Raw genomic sequence first — 23,012 nt, 5'->3', positions numbered from 1 at the left:
CTCCAGGAATGGGGCAGCCACAGCTTCTCTGGGCACCTTGTGCCAGGGCCTCACCATCCTCACAGGGAACAAATTCTTCTCAGTATCTAATCTAAACCTTCTCTCTTTTAGTTTAATGCTATTCTCCCTTGTCCCATCACTGCATGTCCTTGAAAAATGCCCCTCTCCAGATGAATACATTACCTGAGCTCTGAACAACCCTGAGATACATTTGCTGGTTTCTCTTGAATATTTTGCTACTGTACTGTAACCATATCAATTACTACCAACCAACTTTCCCTCCAACAAATTATTTATTGCAGCAGAAATGCAGAGTGAGCACTCAGGGGTTGTTCTCAGCACCTCTCCTGCTGTGATGACACCAGCAACATAGACAGCTTCTCATGAAGGTTGCTGTTCTTATGAGGAAAAATTATGGTGAACCTCAGATCTGCATTTTTACAGCTAGGACTAGCATTTATCATTCTGTAAACTCATTTCCCAAAAATGTTCCTCCTTGTTATGTTCCTTGACCAGAAACCTCTGAAAATAGCTATTAAAATAAAAAAGAAAAGAAAATAAAGTTAACAAAGCACAGTCAAAAAACAAGCTGATAAATTTGAGGTACATTTCTTCTGTAATTTTGTTCACTTTTAAGAGGTTATCCAGACTACTTTTCTTTTAACTATTGTCAGACTTAAACAATGTAGCAGACCAGGTGTTTTTATATATATAAAGCAATTTGCAGCCTCCATATAGTAAGAATTCAAGTTCTTGACACAAAGAACACTGACTTTTCTTTGATCTCTGAATAACGGAATTTTCAGAGAATTTTCTGCATTTAGTTATTTAGAGCTTTCAGAAAACTTGCCTTGAGGCCATTTTTTGGATCACACCTGCTTCCCACCACACTAAGCTCGACAGATCTAAGAATCTCTTGGATGTGAGTCAAATTTCATATTTTGTAATAGAATTGTTTCCTTGCATTCATGAGTCACCCTTCTTTTCTGCTGTGACATTTGTTGTTGATCATGCCATCTGACAGGAACACTTTGAAATCCAGCCTTTCATTCTAAAACCAGGTTTAGACTGACTGCACATGAAGGGAAATTTAAATAACATGAACTGGAAGTTGTGTGGCAGTAGATGCTTCCACTTACTCTCCCTGTTGAAGAGTCAGGAAAACATAAAATCATAGAGTTGTTTAGGTGGGAAAAAAACCTCAAATATCAAGATAACTGGAAGTAAGCAGCCATGCTTATTACCAGTCACATGAAGGGGATGCTAGAAGTGAAGAGGGTGTGCTTTGAGAGCACTACATTTTGCAGTATGTAGTTTTGAGGATACCTGTGATATATGCAGAAGAAGAATTTTAAAGATATATATATAACCATAAACTATATTTAGATAAGGAAAATTAAGTTATGCCATATGTAATATATTTTTTTTCCTGTTTGTACCTAAAACCATTTGGATGCAAAGCTCTATTACTAAGTATTCCTTTAAAGCTAAAAGTAGGGTAAATAGGATTGCACCAGCATTTGGTGCAAATAGCACTGAAAACACCCATGTGCTGCACAGGTACTCAATTTATTAGGTGAACTTCAATTTCACTAATCTTGTCACAATACAGATTAAGCTCATGAAATGCATTTTCTCCCTAAATATAAGACCTTCTTAGCTTAACTTGGATTTAGATGTTTACTCTCAGGATTTAGGAATAAATCAAAAATGACAGACATTATAGTTCAGCACAGACAGAGCATTCCTTTTCACCACCAAACCCATCTCCTGTCTCCTGCTTTCCCATTAGAGCCCAAAAAAGGAATCCATCCTCTTCTGAGATTTCAATATCTACTGTTCCATTTCAGAGTTCTCCTCTCAAAAGTGAGAGGTGCTCCCCAAAGTTTTATTCCCTCTCCCAGTCAGACATCAGAATACATTCCATTGATCAAATAATCCAGCCTGGTGTAATGCCTCTTCTGAAGAGATTCATGGATTTTCTTCCCTGTCAGCACAATAACTAGCAACAGGAATGTCACCCCAAAAAACAAAGCTGCTACAAGGCTGCTTTTTTCCCCCAGATGAAAGACACCTTTCTCTCTCAGAACACCTTCTGACAGGGAGCTTTCTGAGTCAGATGGGTCATAACCCTGAAGGTCATTTTGGGAAGATGCAGGAGAATCGCTGGACAGAACGAAACCTGGAAAAGAGAGGAGGGTCACATGGCTGGTATCACTGGAAGAGACAATTGTTGGCTCAGGAGCCATGGCTGGAGTCCTTAGCCCTGATAGGGCAGTAGCAGATCCAGAATTTGTGGTCACCTGCATGGTTGTAGAAGGAGAAGCAGAATTTGTGGGCTTGGAAAGAGGAACATGCGTAACAGTGACGCTGGTGGCAGGGACTGCAGGTTTAGCTGCAGTGGCTGCAGCAGGTGGAGAGGCAGCTGTGGTTGGTTTGGCAGCACCAGGATGCAGAGAGGTTGTAAGAGACTCCAGCTGGGCAGTGCCTGTTGGCAGAGGAGCAAGAGATGCACTGCTGGTTTCAGGGGCACCTGCCCAAGCAGAGGTGGGGAAGGAAGCAGTGGGGTTTCCAACTGGAGCAGCAGCAGGAGTGCTTGGTGGCACTTTAATTACCTGCTGCCTTGAGATGGGGTCTAAGCTCTCAGATTCTTTTGCTCTTTGAGATTCAGGAGAAACTGTATCAAGTTCCATGTTGTCCAAATGCTTGCCTATGTGGTTCAGGAGTTCAGATGCCTGATGAAAGACAGACTGCTCCAAACTGGCAGTGTGATTCTGATGGATATCCTGACTGTGAGAAATAAAGGTTCCAGCATCCGAAGGCAAAGAATACTCATTTGAAGAAAAGTTCTCAGTTTTGATGGATTTATCCTCTAGAGCATGAATGTCTGGAAACAGAAATACTTGTATTTAATTATAAAATCTATTTTTGACTAATGTAGGCATACCCTATTTGTATTTCTTAGAAACATTTATGTAAGGGGGCTCTAAGAGATAATGACTAATGAAACTTCCTTTCTTTAAAATATGCACACCAACATTTAAATTCTATGTCATAAAAGCTGTCAGCCTCAAGCCTACTCACATAACAGTGTTCTGTGCAGAAATATCATACAAATAATAATCCTAAAAGCTACCTGATTTTACTGTACTTTTTCTACAGTATTTACCTGCTTTACAGGTATTATAGAAAATATTTGGCTGAACATGAGCTGTTGGAAAGACAGGCTAATTGCCAATTAATATTATATATATAATTTTATAATTTTATTTATAAAATTATAGAAATATATATAATATATTCATGATAACCATTCAGCTGCTGCAGAGAACATTTAAAAGGGAACATGCTCTCAAGTAGTTCTGACTCTCACTCATCTCTTTTTAATATTGAAACAAAAAGGTTTGTTAAATGCACTGGAACTGAAATAAATAAAGAAGTATCTTTCCCCCTTTCAACTTGGTTTTCAGTGTAACCACATACAGCTTCTCATATGAAAGAACAAAGTTTGAAACATTTGTTCCGACCGACACTGCTCAGATGCTACCTTTGAAAACTTACCAGGAACATTAAACAAGCTAGCATAATCTTTCTGCAATTAAATGCTCACAGCAGATCAAGTCTCCAAAAAGAAAAAGAAGCATTAAATGCAATCACGTTTTTCACTCAGCATTGCATTACAAAGAAGTGTTAAATGCAATCACGTTTTTCACTCAGCATTGCATTACATGCTGAACAAAAGCACGAGCATGATTGCATTTCTTGTTTCTTTGTTTGAAACCTCTATGTTCTTCCAGGGGAGAAAGAGCTGGAGGGAAGTGTAATTTTAGTAATAGTTTTACAGAAATACAGTTCATTTGTTGCACATTGCTTTTGCATGATTCCTGTGAGACTGTGCTTGCACAAAAATACTTGGTAACATTACACGAGTAATCTTTCTATATATTGTACTGTTGCTCCTTGCATAGTTCCTCTTGGAAAAGTTCTCTTTTTCAGCAAAAGTTTGGTCTCTCAAGCAGCCATACAGAAACCACCTTGCCAGGACAGTCTAATTATCAGTTTCTTATCTGAGCTGTTCAAACAGGTCTGGTGCAAGTCAATGTCAATCAACAAGTAGGCCTTGCTGTTACAAAAAAAAAAAAACAAACAAAAAAACCCAAACAAAACAAAACCAAAACCAAAAACAAACAAACAAACAAAAAACAGCACAGGCCAGAGAGCAAGAAATTCCTGAGTGTGCAACCCACATGCCATAAAGCTCTGAGTTTAGAAGGTTTGCTTCTGCACTTCAGGTTCCCTAACTGAATGCAGAAAATAATGATTATTTATTTTTATTATTGCCAATTATTCATCAGTGTAGTGTGGGTCTTTTAAATACACAGCTGGCTACAAGGGCATGGTATTTCCATTGGTTTTCTTGGTGGTACTTTTCAGTATTATGTACAGGAAATTTTCCTGCCTGACTACATCTACATGGAAGCAGCTTCTTTTTGTTTTAAGCAAGGACAAATTATGATGATTTCTGAATCTAATGTGAAGGAATATTATAAGGGTTGGGACATTATTCCAAGCTGGAAGCTGGGCCCACAAAGGAGCTCACCACACACCTGCCCATCCATCCTCCACAACAAAAAAAAGCAATATTTTAAAATCATAATGCTTGGCTTAGAAAACTTTACTAAAAATACGACCCCCCCTACAGTTCCTGATCACTACTGAAAGTTCACAAGTGCAAAAGTCATTTTGCAGTGTGGTGTGGGGGCTGATGGCTCTCACTGTTATTTACCTCTAGTTATCTTGTAGCTCACAAGTCCTGTTGCAGGTTTCATCGGACAAGCCTCAGTGCTAGGACAGTAAAACAAGTAGCAGTTTGGATGTGTACTTGTTCTTGCAGCATAAAAAATAATCAAATTACACTTCTTGTCTCCTGCAAAACAAAGTAAATACCTGTTTCAGCAGTAAGAACTTTTATAGCAGTATGGTAATGAGATCTAGTTTGTTAACTTTTGCTCATGTGAGTAAGAGGAAAACTACTAACACATAACCTTCCTACAGGAAAAAACTGCCAAGGACTGCAGAAGAATGGCCCAGGGCCAAAATATGAAAGGTCACACCTTCCTTTTCCTGTACAAATAAAGTTGGGGAAATTATGAGTCTAATATCTCATCCTCCCCTCACGCATACCACACTGGCACCACTTATACAACAATTGCTTGCTTACAAATCCTGATAAATCTGAAAACCTCCTCGATATACTCATGGGGAAGAAAATTATTTAGACATTTTTCCTTATTACATCCCAGGAATCGTTGGCTAGTTGTTGCTTCGGGTGCTTCGGGGGGGGGTCACTTTCACCACTGTAATTTCTACTTCCTGCTCTACCTCCTACTGCTCCAAGAGCTTGATTCAAACCAGCTATCTCAGAGGAGGGTGAACATTCTCATTTTTGGCTAAAATTAAATACAGTGGAAAGTGTCAGCAACTTTTAGTGCATCTACTAAACACAGCTTACGCACCTTCATAAGGGGTTGGGGATTTGGGAGGTTTTGACGCCTAAAACTAACGCTGTTTCTGTGATACAACTATTTTCCTGAACACTACGGGGTCTTGCGTTAAGATCTAACACCCACTGGCAAAAGAAGGCAGCAGCCGCAAGCTGGAACTAAGCGCAGCTGGAATGAAAGGGTAAATTCCGTGCTGAATACGGAGAAGAACACCAGCAGCTGACCACCCCACGAGCCCAAACTCCAGAATTATCCTCCCAGGTAGTGGCGGAGAAGAAGGCCGAGGTTACCTGCGAGCCGGGGCCCCGAGCAGCAGGCGCGGACACAGGCACCCGCGCTGGGGACGCGCAGCGGCTCCGCGCCCCGGACGCCGCGGGGCAGAGACAGGTCTATATCGATGATGGAATTCTCCATCTTCTCCGCGGAGCACTCCTGGCTCAGCGCCGGCCCGGCCATCAGGCAGGTGATCGCCAGCAGGTGAACCGGCCAGCGGCTGCCCCCGCGGGACATGGTGACCCGAGCCGGTCCCCGCGGGACTCCTCCGGCACGGCCGGGATTCGCGGCCCGCGGCAGCCGGGAGAGCCGCGCCGAGGGGGCTCCGCTGCTCCCGGGGCGGACACGCGTTCCTGCGGCACCTTCGGGCTACCCCCGCCCGCAGCGCGGGGTCAGGAAAGCAGCGGCGGAGCCCGGCCGGGCTCGGGACGGAGGCTGGGGGGAACCGCCGCTGTCCCGGCACGTCCGGGAGGAGGGGCCGGGGTAGGCGGGCCTGGGACGCCTGCTGCCCTTCTCCTCCTGCCTGCCCTCCTCCTCCTCCTCCTCGAATTCCTGCTTACCTACCTACCTGCCTTCCATCCTGCCCTCCTCCTCCCTTGCTTCCTTCCCACTGCCCGCCATTCTCCTGCTCCATTCCTGCCTTTTCTCCTGCCTTCACTCCTTCTCCCTTGCTTCTCCCTCCCTGCCCTCTTCCTCCTGCCTGACCTTTTCCTGCCTTCCTCCTGCCCTTCTCCTCCTGCCTGCCCAGCGGGGCTGTGAGGGTATTCCCCTCCTACAGCCGCTCACCGGCACCAAGGGTCCTTCCTGAGCATCAGACACAAGGCAAAAACAACTAAAGAAGCTCTTGGTGGTCAGGCTGATACGGCTTTACTCACAGTCAGACTTTTCCTCCACCTGAGATCTGCTTTTGGGAGCTGTAATGAAAGCGATTAATATGCATATCCTGGACTAAACGGATGTGGACATATTTCTATGTGTGTGTGTAAAAGACTCCTTGCTACCTGAGTAATCCTGTTCAAATCATAACCAAGCACAAGATGTTTGTGGAATGGGGAAAAAAAATGAACAAAAAAAAGCCTATCTACTGGGACCCTGACTGGTGTCTTGGCCATTCTTCTGTCAGCTGTCTCAGTGCAATTGCTTACTTAAGTCATGGTTTTGCTTGGAATTTTTTAATTTCCACTTTTTAGGGTTTTTTTTTTTACTATTTTGGGGTAGTGTTTAGGAGTAAAAGTAGACCAAAGGAGTGCAAAGAGTAAAAGGATTATAAGACAGATTCCTTCTTTTTCAAGAAAGAGACCATCTTCTTTTCAGAGATGTGCATTACCTGGAGATCCCAAAGGGCAGGTTAGTTTATGTATTGTAATGGTTAGATGCCAAGGCATGGGCAGCTGTCTTGTTTTTCATGCCCAGTCAGCCCCCTTTGTCAATACTGCTGTGTTGGCTTTTATTTGGACATGAGTGTTGTAAGAAACTGAGCCCACCATCTCATTTTGCATCACATGGCCATCTTGGGGCAATTAATCATGTTTGTTTGCGATTCTCACAGACTTGGTGGGATGTTTCTTCTAAAATTTTCACCTTGCACTTGTTTAAGAAAATGTCCCTTTCTAGCCCTCTTTCGGTAAACTGGTGACATTATTTTCACTGTTAAAAAGTCCCAAGAGAATCTGAGCATTAAGGTGTTGCCTGCTAACTGCATCACACAGTGAATGAACAGGGGAATGAATACTAAAAGTAAGCACAGGTATTACCCCTGCTATGTATTAGACAAAGTTGCAGCTTCCACCTGCCTTTGCTTACGTAGAGGTGGTGGAAGAAGCCAAGCAGAAAGAAGATGAAAAATAAGGCTAAAGGTCTGGCTGAGGTGGTCAGAACAGCTGAGGAAACTGGTTTTTCACCTGAACTGTTGGGATGGTGAATGTGAGAATATGCACAGAGACTGCTGTGGTCAGACAGGCCTAGATGACCATGGGAAAATGAGAAGGGGTGATGTCATCTACAATATAAGCAGGGTAGAAGAGATACTGGGGATAACATGACTGCCCCACTCCAGCCACCATGGCAAATTTCTGCTCTTCCTGGTGGGGCAGGAACTCAGTCTCCCTGGGGAGACTAGAAGCAAATTGGTCAGGCTGCTGAGGTGCAGGGAAGCCAAGGTCCATCAAAAGCTACGCAGAAACCACATCTACTGAGCTAGGAGAGAGCCAGCCTTGCCCAGCAGCTGCTGAGTTCCCTTACCACTGCAGTGGGAAGAAAGGGAAGCTGAGAGAGGGAGGCTGGTGGGACACCATTGGCTCTTAGACATAGTGCTAGGTCACTAAAGGTGTTCTCTGTACAGCATCTCTCTGCTTTGGAGCCAGTGCCCTAAATGGTGAAATGCTCAGGCACAGATAAGATGAGCCTCTATTGTGATCTATTCTAATAGGTTGCAAAAGTACCTAGTGCAGCATACAGCCTACAGCTAGCAGCAGTTTCTGTTGGATTGGGATTGCCCTCCCATAGCCTGGATTCCAGTAACACTGCTGAGGTGCAGTCCTCAAGAGATAGGAGCATCATTGTTGTGTGAGATTAAATCTTGGTGGAAATTAGCAAAGGCAGCCAAGAGAAACAGTGCTGAGTTCAGTGCAGAGCTTTGGATGATGTTGGGCTTTGGGTGTAAGCAGAGAACAGGCTTGTTCAGAAACCAGCACGGGCCAGGGCAGCTCTTATTTATAGACAATTCTTCTGTCACAGGCATGATGTGTTTGCTGATTTGACTGTCAAATATGAAAACAGTAAGTCTCAAATCTCAAAGTATGTCTCCTTCTCATTTATACTAGTGGTTTTTTTGAGTTTTTAAATCTTGTTTCTCTAAGCCTGAGTTGCCTGTGGACTTTTGATCTGGGCTGCTTTTCCCTCAGTCCTGGCACATGGGTATATAAGGGCTGCTCGTGATGGGTGTTGCCCACATTACTCTGCTATGTGCCCAGCACTTAGGAGTTTGGCAGGTTTGCCTTGGTACAGAAGAATGAATACCTTTACTTAAAAAAATCACACAATCACAGAATTGTTAGGGTTGGAAGAGACCTCTGGAGATCATCTGGTCTTGCCCCCCTGCCAAGGCAGGGTCACCCAGAGCAGGCGGCATAGCAACCCACATTCCATGTGGCTTTGGAATTTCTCCAGAAGGGAAGACTCCACAACCTCCTTGGGCAGCTGTTCCAGTGCCTGCCATCCTCAATGGGAAGCTCTTCTTCATGTTGAAAGAAAACTTCTCGTATTTTAGTTTATGGCCATTGCTCCTTGTCCTGTCACTGGGCACCAATGAAAAAAGTCTGGTTCCTCCTCTTGGCACCCCCTTAAAGATATTTATCTGCATTAAGGAGATCCTCTCTCAGTTGTCTCTTCAGACTAAACAGGCCCAGCCCCTGCAGTCTTTTGTAGCAGGGCACCTCACCCCTCACAAGAACCTATCTATTTATTAACTGGTCAGGCAATTCAAACAGGACAAGCTGTCTTGTAGTGGGTCGTTCCGGGGACATGGATCTTGTATCTCCCAACTGCCAATAAATATTTCACTGTCCAAAGTGAGATCTGGAAAGATAAGCTGAATTTCTGACTGACAGACACCTTACTTTACAATTATAAAAGCCACACCAAACTTCCACAAAGCAGAAATCTTCTACACATTTCCTTGGAAGTGTGTGGAGTTTCTCCCCTGAGCAGGGACACTGCTTTCTGGATACTCTCCTGGAGGGTGAGTGAAGGAATCTGTGAATGGTTTTGACCTTTCAGTGGAAAGTTATGTATCACTCCTAATACTGTTACTTTTCCTACCTTTAATAGAGGTACCTTGATATCGTGCACTGTTTTTATCATGCTGTAATCTACCCATAGTTGTTTTAGTTTTATACTGTGTAGTAAGTAATTCTGATTAAGATCTTTTGGCTGTTTATCACTTGTCTGCTCAATAAATAATTCATTTTTCTAAATAGACCTGATCTGCCATCACTAGAACTTGCAGGCCGGAGTGAGTCTTTACATTTAAATGGTTGCCAAAATCTGAGCTAGGGCAGAGCTTATCTGAAACTCCCACTCCTCCCATACACTCTTCTTATAGGAGAGATGCTCCAGACCCACATCCTTGTGGCCTCTGCTAGACCCTCTCCTTGCCACAAACTGGGAAATGAGCTCTCTCACACAGTTTGTTAGTTTAGAAACCCGATATTACTTTATTCAGTGCACAGGTACATGGGTATTGCCTCACCAAATATGTTAATCAGTTATCAAAATTTGTGACTATTTATGCATTTTGGTAAACAAAGGAATTAGTATTCATTGGTTACTGGTAATGTAGTTATCTTATTAATTAGTATTCTATCTTCTATTGGTTAATGATTCACTTGCTTTTCATGTTAATTAGTCCACATGCTCAGTTTTTCTCTTCTTTGGGGTCTAGGATTTTCTTGGGTTGGTGGCCTGTGATCAAGGGTTGGAGATCCCCGCTACCAGAACTACCTTTTCCCAATTGGAGCTGATTTCAGCACAAATACTGAGCATCCCTGGCCGTGCCAGGGAGGGGATTGTCCTGCTTTGCTCTAGGCTGGGGCAGCCTCAGCTTGAATATTGTGTGAAGTTTTGGGTGTCACAATGTAAGAAAGACATAAAGCCATTAGAGAGTGTCCAAAGGAAGGCACGAGGATGGCGAAAGGCCTTGACGGGAAGCGTGTGAGGAGTAGCTGAGGGCACTTGGTCTGTGGAGGAGGAGGAGGGCAGACATGGCAGCCACAGCTTCTGCTGAGGGGAAGAAGAGGCTGAGGCCCTGAGCTCTGCTCTCTGGGACCAGGGACAGGAGCTGAGGGAATGGCTGGAGCTGGGCCGGGGAGGGTCAGACTGGATGGCAGGGAAAGGTTCTTCCCCCAGAGGGTGTTGGGCACTGCCCAGGTTCCCCAGGGAATGGTCACGGCCCCAGGGCTGCCAGAGCTCCGGGAGCGTTTGGACACCGCTCTCAGGGATGCACAGGGTGGGATTGTTGGGGTGTCTGTGCAGGGCCAGGGTTTGGATTGATAATCCATGTGGATCCCTTCCAACTCAGGATGTTCGGTCATGGGCTCCTTTTTAAAGAAATAAAACCTGTCCGGTAACACCGAGGAGCACAGAAGGGGACACAGCACTACAAATATTGGCCTCACTAGTGCCGAGCAGCGGAGGAGGAGCATCTTCTCCGGCCACACAAACCAGCGCCGCTCTGCCGCCGCCCACGGCCCCGGGACGCGGGCTCTAGCAGGGAACTGCCGAGCAGCCCCGGCCCCGAGCGGGGCCCCGCCCGCCGGGCGGAGCCGCCTGACCCGGCGCAGCCGGAACCCCGTGGGCGGCAGCGGCCCCCGCGCTGCGGCGGGCGGGGGACGGAGGCACCGCCATGGGCGCGGAGCAGAGCGCCGAGGCCGAGAGCCGCCCGGGCGAGCCCAGCGCCGCAGGTCGGTGCCTGGCGGGGAGCGAGGGCGCGGGGCTGTGCCGGCAGAGCGGCTGTGGAGAAAGGCATGCACGGCTGTTTCCTTGGGAGGGACAGCGGCTGTAGAGAAGGGAAGGGCTTGCAGAAGGGAAGGGCTGTTTCTCCGGGCGGCAGCGGCAGCTCGGCCCGGCCCTTCCTGTGACGGCGTGGGGGCACCGCCCGGGCCGGGGGAGCAGAGCCGGGGATGGGCAGCGCCCCGGGCGCGGTGCGGAGCTGGCGGGGCCGGCGGCCGTCAGCCGTCAGTGGTGCAGGTGTTCCGGATTAGCTGTTCCCCGGTGGGGAGAGGGAAAGGAGCTCAGAGCCCTTCAGTGATCTCAGCAATGTGCTATAAAAAGCATACCTGTGCAATGTTGAATAGAGCAATATTCGCATAGGGTTGGATTCTGGTGTAATCTGCTTGTAAATGGTTATTCCCTCTCCCTCCAATATCCAGCATCTCCATTGCCAGCCAAGCAACGAGCAAAAATGGACGACATTGTGGTGGTAGCCCCAGGAACACAATCCTCACGGAATGTCAGCAATGATCCAGATGTCATAAAACTGCAGGAAATTCCAACTTTCCAGCCCCTTTTGAAAGGTAAGTGATTGTTCTTCCTCTGTTTTTAAATGCCTACTTTTTTGTACCTATTGGCATTTGTGTATCTTGAGGTTTCTACTGAAGTTCATATTTCTGTTCGTATTTTTCACTTCCCCTCTTGTTTTAAACCTTACTCTCTTTTGTTATGTCATAATTATCCCAGCCTTCTAAACACTGGGTGAACTAGTTTAGAGGTGTGCTGGTAATGTTCTCTGCAATGGAACCATCTACTGTGAAGACAGAACAGCTCCAAGCATACCAGCTTGCCCTGTACCACTGGTAGATGAGAGATGCTGTGTTATGTTCTAATATATAATGGGTGACAGTCTCCTGTTTTGCTCTAGTATTTTAAAAACAGACTGTGTTACTCTCAGAGTCATAGCTACCTGTGTGTGCATTCATCTGACACTCTTTTTTTTTTTTTTTTTTTTTTGCTTTCATCCCTTTCACTCATTCTTTGTTTCTTCTGTTCAAAGGAAGTGAAGATTTCAATGACAGTTGTTGAGCCTGCAGTTTAACACAAAAAACGTGTGTTTTGTGGCCTGGCTTCTAGCTATCTCTTTTTGAGGAAAATGCAGAGTGGCCTTATTATCTGAAAAGGCATCACTAGATGCCTGTGGTAATCTACCACAGGTAGCATCACACCACCACTTTTTGGACAGAAAGTATTTACTTTTTGTTTGTTTGTGTATGCCTACTGCATGAGGGTACTGAAACATGACTAAAACTTGTAGACCTTATTATAGCCTACTAGGCCATACATTTATTATTTTATTGGACACCTATTTTATGAGTGTGTTCTGGATGTGCATGGCACTGACTGCTGTTTCCTGCAGAAGAGGCAAAAAGATAAGAGAGGCCATGAAAAAAAGCTTTGCCTGCAAAGCACATGCTATGTCCTGCTTTGTATGTAAAATAGAACCAGGGTCATGCTAGTGACTGCTTGAAATCTAAATGCTGGAATCCAAATCCCTAAAAGAAATGAGGAAGTTTTAATATGAGAGAAGAAATTTAGAAAATGCCACAACATCTGGCACGAAAGTTGGTGTGTGTGTGTGTGTGTGTGTGTGTGTGTGTAAGAGTGATGACAAAGAGTTTCAGTTCCACCCAAGCTCATGAGCAAATGTGGGTTGCACAAGACCTGTGGAAGGAAGTCCTGGGAAGTGAGACTGGTGATCACTTCCAGAGATGGTGTTCATTTGGGGATGTTAGAGTGTCAAGGGTCCAGGGCTTGAGGTGGGAACTGAGAAAGAACAGAGCAGCAGCCACATGGCTGAGATGCAAAGGTTGGAGGGCACTGCCTTAGATGACCAGTCCAGGTCCTTCTGCTCCTAAACTTGCCTTTAAGTTGTCTTGATGACTGAGTTGATTTTTCTGGCTTTACTTTGGACCTGAAGCTGTGGATGTATGATAGAAACATTCTCTTCTGGTTTTGTCACTTGGCCTGCTGCTTCCCCTAGAGTCTCCTGAGACGTGGTGGCATCTGGGGACTGCTCAAGAGTTTTGCATGCTGAATCACTTTTGTGAACACCTTTTTCAGCCTCAAATACTTGTTAATTCTTGAACAACCAGACTGTGATACTTGTGTTCACTACAGAAAGCAGTGTGGGCTTGTTGAGTGAGTTGACTCTTGTGAGATGGCAGATCTACCACAGGCCCACTTGAGAAACTGTTCTGTTTTGGACTGGTCTCTTATCTGTATTCTTCTCATGCAAGATTATGTTTCTAGAAAGTTTGAAGAAGTTTCAAGATCTTTTAGGAGCTCATTCTAAGAGCTTCTGTCTTGTGATCTACCAGCTTGCAGGTGGACTTACAGTCCACAATGAAGTGGACTTCATTGTTCTATTCAGTTTCTCCTTGCCTAAGCAAGACCAAGGGGTTTTATTTTGCTTTTGAGTTTCAAAAGGGGAATAATCATTAAAAAAAAATGGACTAGCCAAGTACATGGTGATGTAAACACTGCATGTTATTGTAAAGCAAATGCCTTTGTTCCTCCTAGCCATAGTGAGGTGAGCTTGTGATCAGTGAACCTGGAAATCTTTACCATTGTGCACTCTCTCTTGGAAGAAAATGCCAGTGTTCTGTTCATTACATCTTTCATGCTTTCCCTGGACTTCTGTAGGGAGAATTGCACCTCAGAGGTACAGCTATGACCCCTTGTTACAAGTCCCTCTCCATATTTCTTGTAGGCTCACTTCAGGAACTGGAAAGCTGCTGTCAGGTTGCTCAAAGCTCTGTCCAGCTTGACCTTGAAGACTCATGATCTGGACAGCCTGTTCCAGCCTCATCATAAAAAGAATTTCTTCCTTATGTCCAGTCTAAACCTACCCTCTTTGGTTTAAAACCTGTGTCCTTGCTCCTTCATTGCAGGCCCAGACAAAAAGTCTCTTTCTTTCTTACAAGCTTTATTTGTCTCTGGAGGCTTTTTGGGGAAAGAAACATTTTCTTGCTTATGGCTAGAATTGTGCACTGGTAAAAGGTATTTAGCATGAAGAAGCAGTAGAAACAGAGGTTATTATATCAGTGCAAAGGCACTGTGTGAGCAGCAGAACCTTCTTTACATACTATGCCTCCTCCTGTTCCCATAGGATTTTGTGATTAGTTTCCTCTCCAATCTCATTTCATGGTTCTTCAGGTCAGCCTGGTGTTATTGTGGCCATCTGAGAATCCTGACTGGTTGACAAAAGCTGCCAGATAGGCAGTGACTGTCAGCTGCTGCTGGCAAGTCAGGGAGGACTGTGACCTCCCTCTGGGGGATCTTGTACATTAAAATTAACCCCCAACTAAAACAGCACCTGTAGTAACTTGAAACAAACTTTTGGTAACTGATCCCCTGTAAATATTGGTTATGTTTTTGTGCTGGCCTTTCCCTTGTTGTTTCCTCCTTGTTTGGAGGAAGCTGTTGTGGCAGCATCCCTTGGAAGTGCGATACTGAGTATTGAGCATGCTGTGAGTTCACTGAATATGGGCTTGTGGTTATTTAGAGATAATTCAGCAACCCTGTTTTGTGTTCTGACTTATTTCTGGAGGAAACCTTAATACTAAAATAACAATTTTGATGTTGGATATTTAGCTGTTGAAGCTTTTGGTGGTGCCTGCTTGGCTTTCTGCAAGAACTGTAGTGATGTACTAGTTGAACAAGTAGTGATGATACTTTTCTTTCTGTTTTGCTTTGTCTGATGGTGTTTGGATTGTTGTGTGCAAGTTCCCAGGAGAGCAGGGATTGTTTCTGCGAATTAAGCAATGTGCTGATGTGCTGCTGGAGACTGACACATTTTAGCTATGTCACTGCAAATTGCATTTGTCATGTGCAGCATGTCTTCTCTCGTAGGAACTCCTGGTCCCTTAAGCATTGAGAGAAAAAAAGGTCAGCAGAGGCTGCTGAGGCTCACCTGCATTCCCAGATGTATCACGTAGATGAGAGGTGTCTTTTTTGCAGACGTTCAGCAAGTTACTTGTGCACTCCATTCCCCTTTGTTTTGAAGACCACCTTGTCTAACATAGGTTGTCTTTATCTTACAGCCTTGTGAAGGGTATTGTGTGCAGCTCATTAGCATCCTCTAGCCAAGAACAACTGGATTTTTGTCCTACAAATAATCCTGCTGTTTTTCTAAGAATAGCAAGTAATGGGAAGAGGTTGCTCAGTAAGGTTGTGGCATTTCTGCCCATAAAGTTTTTAAGGGCGTCTTGAGCAAAACTCTGTCAGTCATGAACTGGAAGTAAATTAAGTAAGTAATTACATTAAGGAGTATACAGTGAGAAATTTACTTACTGTGTTGCTTGTTAGCCATATTTATTATTGTTATTTATTAGAAAGGCATTTCATAAAGAACACAGTGAGACTTTTGCTCTGAAAAGTTGAGACTATAATTTACCTGGAAGTAGTGCAACAAGGAAACCCAGGTTACATGGCAGAAAGAGTAGGTCCAGCATAAGGAGTTTCCTTTCGAGCTCAATATATTTTGAAGTGGAAAACTTGTCATATATTACAGCTGGTGTACATCTTCAGCTGAGAAGCACAGGGAGATGCTGACAAATCTGGGGTGAAAGTTGTGATGTTGTACAGATGCTCTGTGGATCATCCCTTGTCCTCCAGGGTAACACAAGCTTGTGTTACCTTGAAATGATTGTTTATACTTGTATAACTTCTTTTATGAAGTAGTATTTCTGGTAGGAAAGCTACTTGTCTAAAAAAATGCCAGTGTATTTTTCTTTCTCGAACAGTGTATAAAGGAAGGATGGATGTTTAGAATTTACTTCATTTAAGGCAAGATTTTGTCACATCTCGCTCCTCAGTATTTTCTTTCATCCTCTCTTCTTCCCCTTTCCTCACTGTATGCTCCTACTTCATTTTATAGTGTAGGGAATTTAGCTAAAAGTACATGTCAGTGAGCTTTATTCCTATAATTCTCTACACATGGTACTTGAATACTTTTATAATTCTGTTGCTGTGCCTTACCAGGAGGATCCGCTGCTTGCTACTGCTGAGGGTATAGGCCTCTACTAGAATTTGAAACATCCAAGTTTGTTGGATGGACCCTATGCCTAGTACTTGTAACAAAATGTCCATGTTGGGTGGAAAGAAGTACCAGGTATGTGAGTACATCTGCCTGGTGAGTTTGAGCTTTTTTACTGTTGTTTTGTTTGTTAGTGAGGTTGTTTTTTAGTTGTGGGTTTGGTGTTTCTTTGGGGTTTTGTAGGCTTGTAGAGCAGTATTCTCTATTGTAGAGATCTGTCTCTCCATTTTGAATTCATGACTTGAAAGTAGCTCCTGAAATTAGAATCTAGAAGGTGCTTCAGTTTTCTTTCCCTTCAAAGGACCGCTGAAGGAGTGGATGAAGATGATGTCGGACTTCCTTGTATTCCTCAGTTTGTTGGCTGTTTGGAGACCTGAACTAAGTCAGTTTTCTGTGTGAGAGGATTTGAGTCTGTGATTAGACATTATCCAGTCAATAAGCTCAGCACCCACAGGGAGAGCATTAGGAACTGCAGATACTGAGTTCTCCACCTTTCTACCTTTCCGTTCCCCTTTGCCAGCTGTTCCACACCCCTTGGTATAGTTTGTGTGTTGTCTGATGAGCAGAATGAGTGTAAGCTTGTCTGCCTAGGGGATTAGCCTGGCCTCTTCCTTGGCTGAGGACCTTGAAGCTCCAATTTCTACTGAACCCAGTAGCTGTGACTCTCCCCTGGATCTCCTCAGGCACATATAGTGCTCCTCCCCACCATCTTGCTGCATGGGAATAAGCTTTGGTCATCTCAAGTCACCTGCAGATCCTCCTTCCTTTTCCTTCACAGAACCTGGCAGAACTCTTCAGCTGGCAGTGCAGCCCTTGGGGTGCAGCTGCCCTTGGGATACATTAGAAGATGTGCTGAGCAAAATAACCATGTGTGAGGGAGTTAACTGTGTCTTGGCTTATCAATTTGCCACAGACTTTATTGAGGTGTATCTGCATGCTGACCAGTGTACCTTGAAATCACTATTAACAGGCTAAGGTGAAAGACAGATAACTGCTTATAGCATCTAGAATATCCAAGTGTAATCATAAAATGCTAACAGAATGTGTACTCTCTTTATGTTGGGAGGAGACTGGAAGTCAGATGCATCTGATTGATTAGGCAGAGGAGCTAGTGTGTTCTGCTGGAGTGTAGATGGTGAATCTTTCCAGACAAGGATAAGCATGTCATGGGAAAGCACATGGAGAACTCTTTTTTGTCCTCAAGGATTTTAGGCATCAAAATCTGGATAGAATTTTTTCTTTTTTCTGTCTGTCTCCTTCACATTTGTGTACTTTTATTCAGCATTACTGCCTTGTTCACAAGTTAAGACTTGATTGAGTCTTTGACTGAGGGGCCAGTTAAATGTCTCACTTCTTTTTAATGTGTCTGTTGGCGTCTTTCTCTGGTGGATATCCATCTGTTGAATGTGATGTTTTCTATCAATGAAGATTGCATGCAATGAAATGTTCATGTCAGAGACGTGTCTGGGAGATACATTTATGTATCCCTGTACATCTGTACTGTACAGACCTGTCTTTACTGTATATACCAGCTGTACATGTGAAGGTTGCTTCATGTGATGCTGTGTGACCCCCCCCCCACCCCTGTTAATATTCTTTCTCGTGATTGATGGCTGGTTTTGGAATGTTTCTGTCTTACTGGACCAGCAGCAGTGTTGCATTGCATCACTTTTGAAAATTGAATGTTTCCATTTGATCTTAGGCTTTATAGGAATTAATAAGTTCATCCAAGTCCAGAAGGTTATTTGGTTTTGGGCCAGTTCGTTTATTGAGAAATATTATGCTTACCCAAGAGGGTGTAAATTATTGCACCCTAGTTATTGATGTTTTTTTTCCCCTACGGGTGCTGATTGAGTCAAGTGACTATGCTAGAGGTAAAAGATGAGAGGATGCTTCTGTATGTACTGCCTGTCTGCAATTAACTGCACTTTCTGTATCATCACATAATTCAAAAACTCCACTCTTCTTATTTATTTGCTGCCAAAACACTATCAGCAGAATAGATTCCAGAAAGTGATATTGTGTAAATAATAAGCACCTTTTCTAATTAGTGTTTGACTTACTAAAACAGTATAAAAATGAAAAGGGTTTTAAGGTACAAATGAAAAAGCGGGTCTGCTCCAGCCCTTAGCCTTGTTATCAAAGCAGTGTGGTGGGAGCTCAGCTTTAACCATGTTCTCTCTGGATAATTGTGTAAGATGAGATCAACAGCTGACCAATAAAGCACAGGTCAGCAAGCTCATTGTTATGAAACCTTGAAGTTTAGAATCAAATTTGATCTGCCTCTATTCCTTTCTTAGGGCATCTTAACAAAAGGGAAAATAGGAGTTTTGTGGTTCATTTGGTTTAAACAGTGAGGTCTGACATACTGAATATTCCCTCTATTTTCCATGTGGGGCTGGCCATGGTATGCTTGGCTTGTTGACACTCTTGCATGCATAAACCGGATGATGTGCAATTACAGATTGCATATTGAACGCTGAGATGCAGATGATCTCCTGGACATCCTCGTTTTCAGTTTGCAGTAGTAACAAAGTGATGAGTAGTACTGTTATTAGGGAGTGGAGTTGCTGCCTGTTGTAGCTGTGCATAGGCACCACGCTGCCAGCATGCCTGCAGGCTGAGCTGAGGGACTCCAGGAAGCCTTTGGTGGGAGCTGCTGAGACACTGCTCAGCCTGTGGTCATCCTTGGAATACTGCAATACTTATTAGTGTGGGAGATGTTTTTCTTTTTTATGGTGGTAATTCTTATCTTTCAGCAATCTTAAGCCACTTGAGAAGTTCTGAAGATGGCACTGCAGCGATGTGAGCACCTTCTGTGTGTGAGCTGGTATCTTGGATGCTTGTGGAGTTTTTTGTTTGAGGTTTTCCTGTGTGTATGTGTGTGACTGTTTACATGGGTGCTTTTACCTGTGTTGCACATGTCTACACTCTCGTGTTTCAAAATATTTACAATACTATAATTATGTGTGTAATTGTGGCAATAATTTTGAAGAAGACATTATATGCCTAGGCTGCCCCTTGATGTGTTCATTAAATGCAAAATGTGCAAAATCTCCTGCCTGCCTGTTGTATTAAAGACCCATAAGAACATAAGTATGTTTCTTCATGTGGTAAAGAGCTGAAGGGCAAAATTAAGTGCACTTGCTACTTATGAGAGCTTTTTTAATGAGCTTAAGGGCAAACAGTAAAAATACCAGGCTGCTGTTTGAATACAATTGTATGGGGGTTTTGTTGTGTTTTTTTTTTTTTTTTAATATGCTGGTGTATATAGAAATGACGCTCTTGAAAAGATAGGCAAGACTGTACTAACACAGTGAAAACTGAGACTTTGGGATCCTGTGCTGCAGTTGTTAGTTAGGATGTCCCCTGGAAGTCACTTGTGTAACTTAGACAGTGGAATTGCAGTGTGAAGTGTCATTCAGTGTTGCAGTAAAAGATCTGAGAAGCTCAGGCATTAAAGTTAGATTATTTTCTCCATGCTACATCAGCATGGCAGTGATGTATTTGTACCCAAAGGAAAGGTATAACAGCAAGTGGGATACTGGGACAGCAGCACAGGCTGTTAGTGGGTAACTGCTGTGCAGGAGAAATCTGTGCATTTCATGCCTTGGGAGTAAGGCTTGCAATGTCTTTTCTCTGTTTTCTGACTTGCTGGTTTTTACTCCTGTAGTTGAGAAAATGGATATTGAGATTGGAAAGCCTGCATTCTAGGTAGGTGCCACAGGGTGTCAGTGGAATACAAAAGAAATAGCAGATGTGGTTGAAAAGGGGTGGAAACCTTGCTGAAACAGCATGCTGGAAACTGCTTTCTCTTCAAGCTCTTTCCATGAACATTTGTGTTCTGTTTGCATTGGTACCAAGTGACCAAGGTCTTGGTGACCTTGCTGGGTTTGGTACCCATTGGACCTGTGAGTTGAGCCACACAGCGCTTTTTACTGAGAGGCAGCTACAGGCTGAAACAGTACTAGGTCTGTGAGGAGGAGGTGGTGCAGTGATCTCCAGCTGAAAACCTTTCAGAAAGCTTTATGATCTTGAAAAATAGAAATTTTGGGTGCCACTTATTTTTGGTTGTTGTTCTAAGTATGTGTGGTAAGAAAATGTGTTTGTAAATCAGCAGTAATTCAGGTGAAAGCATTTGAGGTTCAGAGGCTGTCCATGGCTCTTGATCCTCACCTCAGTACACCATCAGAAATAGGGAGTTCTTGACAACACTGTTTTGATCATAGGTGTGTTGAAGACCAAGGTGGTCTCATGCCAAGAGTGGTGCATAGTAAGTGCTTTCCTGGTGGCCCATTGTGCTGAGAAAAAATGTTTATTCAGCACAGGGGATGGAATTCAGGAACTGTGTCTAGAAAATTATTGCAACACTCTTTCTTCTCCCCAGCTCAAAAATGTTCAGTTCAACGAGGTCTTCTTTCCAGTTCATCACCAGCCCTACAAACCAGTGTTGCTGCAAGAGTGCAGATCATGGGATGAGCTGCATGAGGGGAGAGACACAAAGTAAGAAGGGGAAAGGGGAAGAAATAATGTGTCTGTTAAGTGATAGCTGAAAATTCCAGGCTTTTACCCCACCTTCCTTGTGTATGAGTACAGGTAATCTCACATAAAGGAAGACATTTGTTTGGGAGAATCTTTGTATTGATCATATATGTCTGTTCAGCTAAATCCAGTGCTTTGCTAATTCCTAAGTTATTTTTAGGAGAGAGAGTGTGGAAGAGGAATGTCTTGAACCTTAATCTCTCTTGCCTTGGAAATGTCATGAAGGTATCTTGTGTCCAGTCTGTCATGCCAATAAAAGCCCTTTGAGTTGGCTAGGTGTTCATGTGATTCTCTTCTCATCAGTGCATTAATGGGAGGTCTGTACCACAACATCTGGACATCAGCTGGAGGGTACTGTCCTTCACTATATGCTACCCAAACCTTCTGGTGCTTGGGAAGGTTGTTGGTACACACCAGGAACTTAAGATTATAACCTATTTGCATATAACCATTTAAAAAAATTTAAAATGCTAATATAGGCAGTGTTGCTGCTTGCCTGAAGTTGTTCTCGGTGAGACACCATGCAAAATTACTTGGGCATGTTCTCCTCCCCCTGATCTCAACTATCCAAAGTGAAATCCCTGGCAAGGCATGCCTCATCAGCACATGGACTTTGGTGTAAAAGTACTGGAGTCTGAGTTTCCCCATTTGAAATTCACTCTTTCTGCAGGCTTTTTCTAAACTCCGTGCCAGCTATCATGGATGGAAAGCCGTGTTTCAAGTTAAAACAAGAAGCATAGTGCCAAGGAAAACCCTTATCCTAAAGAATTCTATATTAGCTGGCCAGACAAGTGATTGTCTCTTCCTACTGTGTTTTTACTCTGCTGTGTCCTTATTGTGGTGGATTTTCTGCTGTGCATCCTGCACTTTCTCTCTGACTGTTGTGTGTCATTGGAAGCTGACCTGGGATCTGCTGGACTGCAGATACCATTTGCAGTTGTGGTGCTGTAAATGGAATGCTTCCAAAGAGCTCCTTGGAAAGTGTGATATTATGGACCAGGGAATTATAAATCATGGTCATCAAGAGACTTCAAAAAACATAATTTTCATCTGGTACTGTTTCAGTGAGTAACCCTTTGTTTTTAGTTCTTAGTCAGACTAAGATGGTGTTGACAAACTCTGGGAAGGACCAATCCTGGTGATGCTTCACAAATTTTGGATAAAATTAAAGTGTTCCTTTTGATACTGTATCAAACACAAATAAAACTGTTGGAAAGGCACTACTGACACTCCTGGTGCTGGCTGATCTCTCTGCAAGGAGTGGCTGAGGGTTGGCCATTCCTTGGTACCATTCCATGGTGGCTCGCTCAGGAGGAGGATGGGAAAAAGGTTGGTCAGAATTTTATCCATTCTCATTCTTTGTAGTAGGAGACCTGGAAGGTTTCTGTCAGCTGAACAAAGCCTGAACCTAAAGGGGAAACTTGATTTTCCTTTTAACCTTGAAGTCTTGACTTCATCTGATTAAAGAGAACCTTTCTCTTTAATAGGAAGTGGAAGAGATACTGGAAATAAAACTTCATAAGTACTGCATGCTGCTTTGCCTCCCATGAGAGCAAATCTTACTTTTTCTGTGGTGTGAAAGTAGCAAGATGCAGGTGATTGAAATGGAACTACATGTTTGCATTTATACATGTGCAGAAACAGGACAAATCAGGATAGAATACCTACTCTTGGTTTTGGTTGTCCCCCATTCGTGGAACTTGTCACCAGTTTTAGTATGAACGGAAATTTGGAGTCAGTTTGGGTGGTGGCTGAATTGCCTTTTTTTTTTTTTTTTTTTTGCAATAGTTTGCAATTTTCCACTGTTGTACATTCCCTCAGTTATTCATCTGATTTATTATGTTCTGTGGTAGAGAAGACAGAAAGAATTTGTAGATTAATCACTTGGAACGTAAATGATTTCTTTTGTCTAATGATCTCTATTATGACAACTGATGATTAAGTTACAGTGGTGTTTTAGACTTTCACTTCTTTATTTTAAATGCCAAATGCCTTTTATTACTATCTGAATCCAATTACTTTTGTGGTCAATGTTTGCATATGTATTTAGTTGAAGAATGTCAAGGCTTGGCCTAGATTATAATGCCAGGCAATGGGACAAATGT

General features: G+C 43.5%; 2 protein-coding genes across 2 annotated transcripts in view; one reads left to right on the top strand and one right to left on the bottom strand.

The window, feature by feature from the left end:
• Positions 1-1,550: 1,550 nt before the first annotated feature.
• On the bottom strand, positions 1,551-6,230 carry MANSC1 (MANSC domain containing 1). The gene is made up of 3 exons (XM_009094260.4): positions 5,795-6,230; positions 4,787-4,927; positions 1,551-2,887 (listed from the first exon to the last, which is right to left on the bottom strand). Exons 1-3 carry the CDS (start codon positions 6,012-6,014, stop codon positions 1,905-1,907), a joined length of 1,344 nt encoding a protein of 447 aa, XP_009092508.2. The 5' UTR covers positions 6,015-6,230; the 3' UTR covers positions 1,551-1,904.
• Positions 6,231-11,106: 4,876 nt separating this feature from the next.
• Positions 11,107-23,012, top strand: part of BORCS5 (BLOC-1 related complex subunit 5) — a 62,407-nt gene continuing 50,501 nt past the window's right edge. Inside the window, exons 1-2 of the mRNA XM_009094210.4 lie at positions 11,107-11,236; positions 11,705-11,848. Coding sequence (XP_009092458.1) covers positions 11,179-11,236; positions 11,705-11,848 — 202 coding nt within the window. The 5' untranslated portion in view covers positions 11,107-11,178. The remainder of the gene's footprint in view (positions 11,237-11,704; positions 11,849-23,012) is intronic.

The sequence above is a fragment of the Serinus canaria genome, chromosome 1A (genome assembly GCF_022539315.1).
Source record: "Serinus canaria isolate serCan28SL12 chromosome 1A, serCan2020, whole genome shotgun sequence".
NCBI lineage: Eukaryota > Metazoa > Chordata > Aves > Passeriformes > Fringillidae > Serinus > Serinus canaria.
Note: the sequence above shows the minus strand (reverse complement) of the source record. Positions and strands in the feature narration are given on the sequence as shown.

Coding starts and splice junctions, on each gene's coding strand:
- MANSC1 (XM_009094260.4), bottom strand. CDS start 6,014: ATGTCCCGCGGGGGCAGCCGCTGGCCGGTTCACCTGCTGGCGATCACC. Junction 4,928..5,794: donor CTCGGGGCCCCGGCTCGCAG/GTAACCTCGGCC, acceptor TTTGTTTTGCAG/GAGACAAGAAGTGTAATTTG. Junction 2,888..4,786: donor GAGCTACAAGATAACTAGAG/GTAAATAACAGT, acceptor TTCTGTTTCCAG/ACATTCATGCTCTAGAGGAT.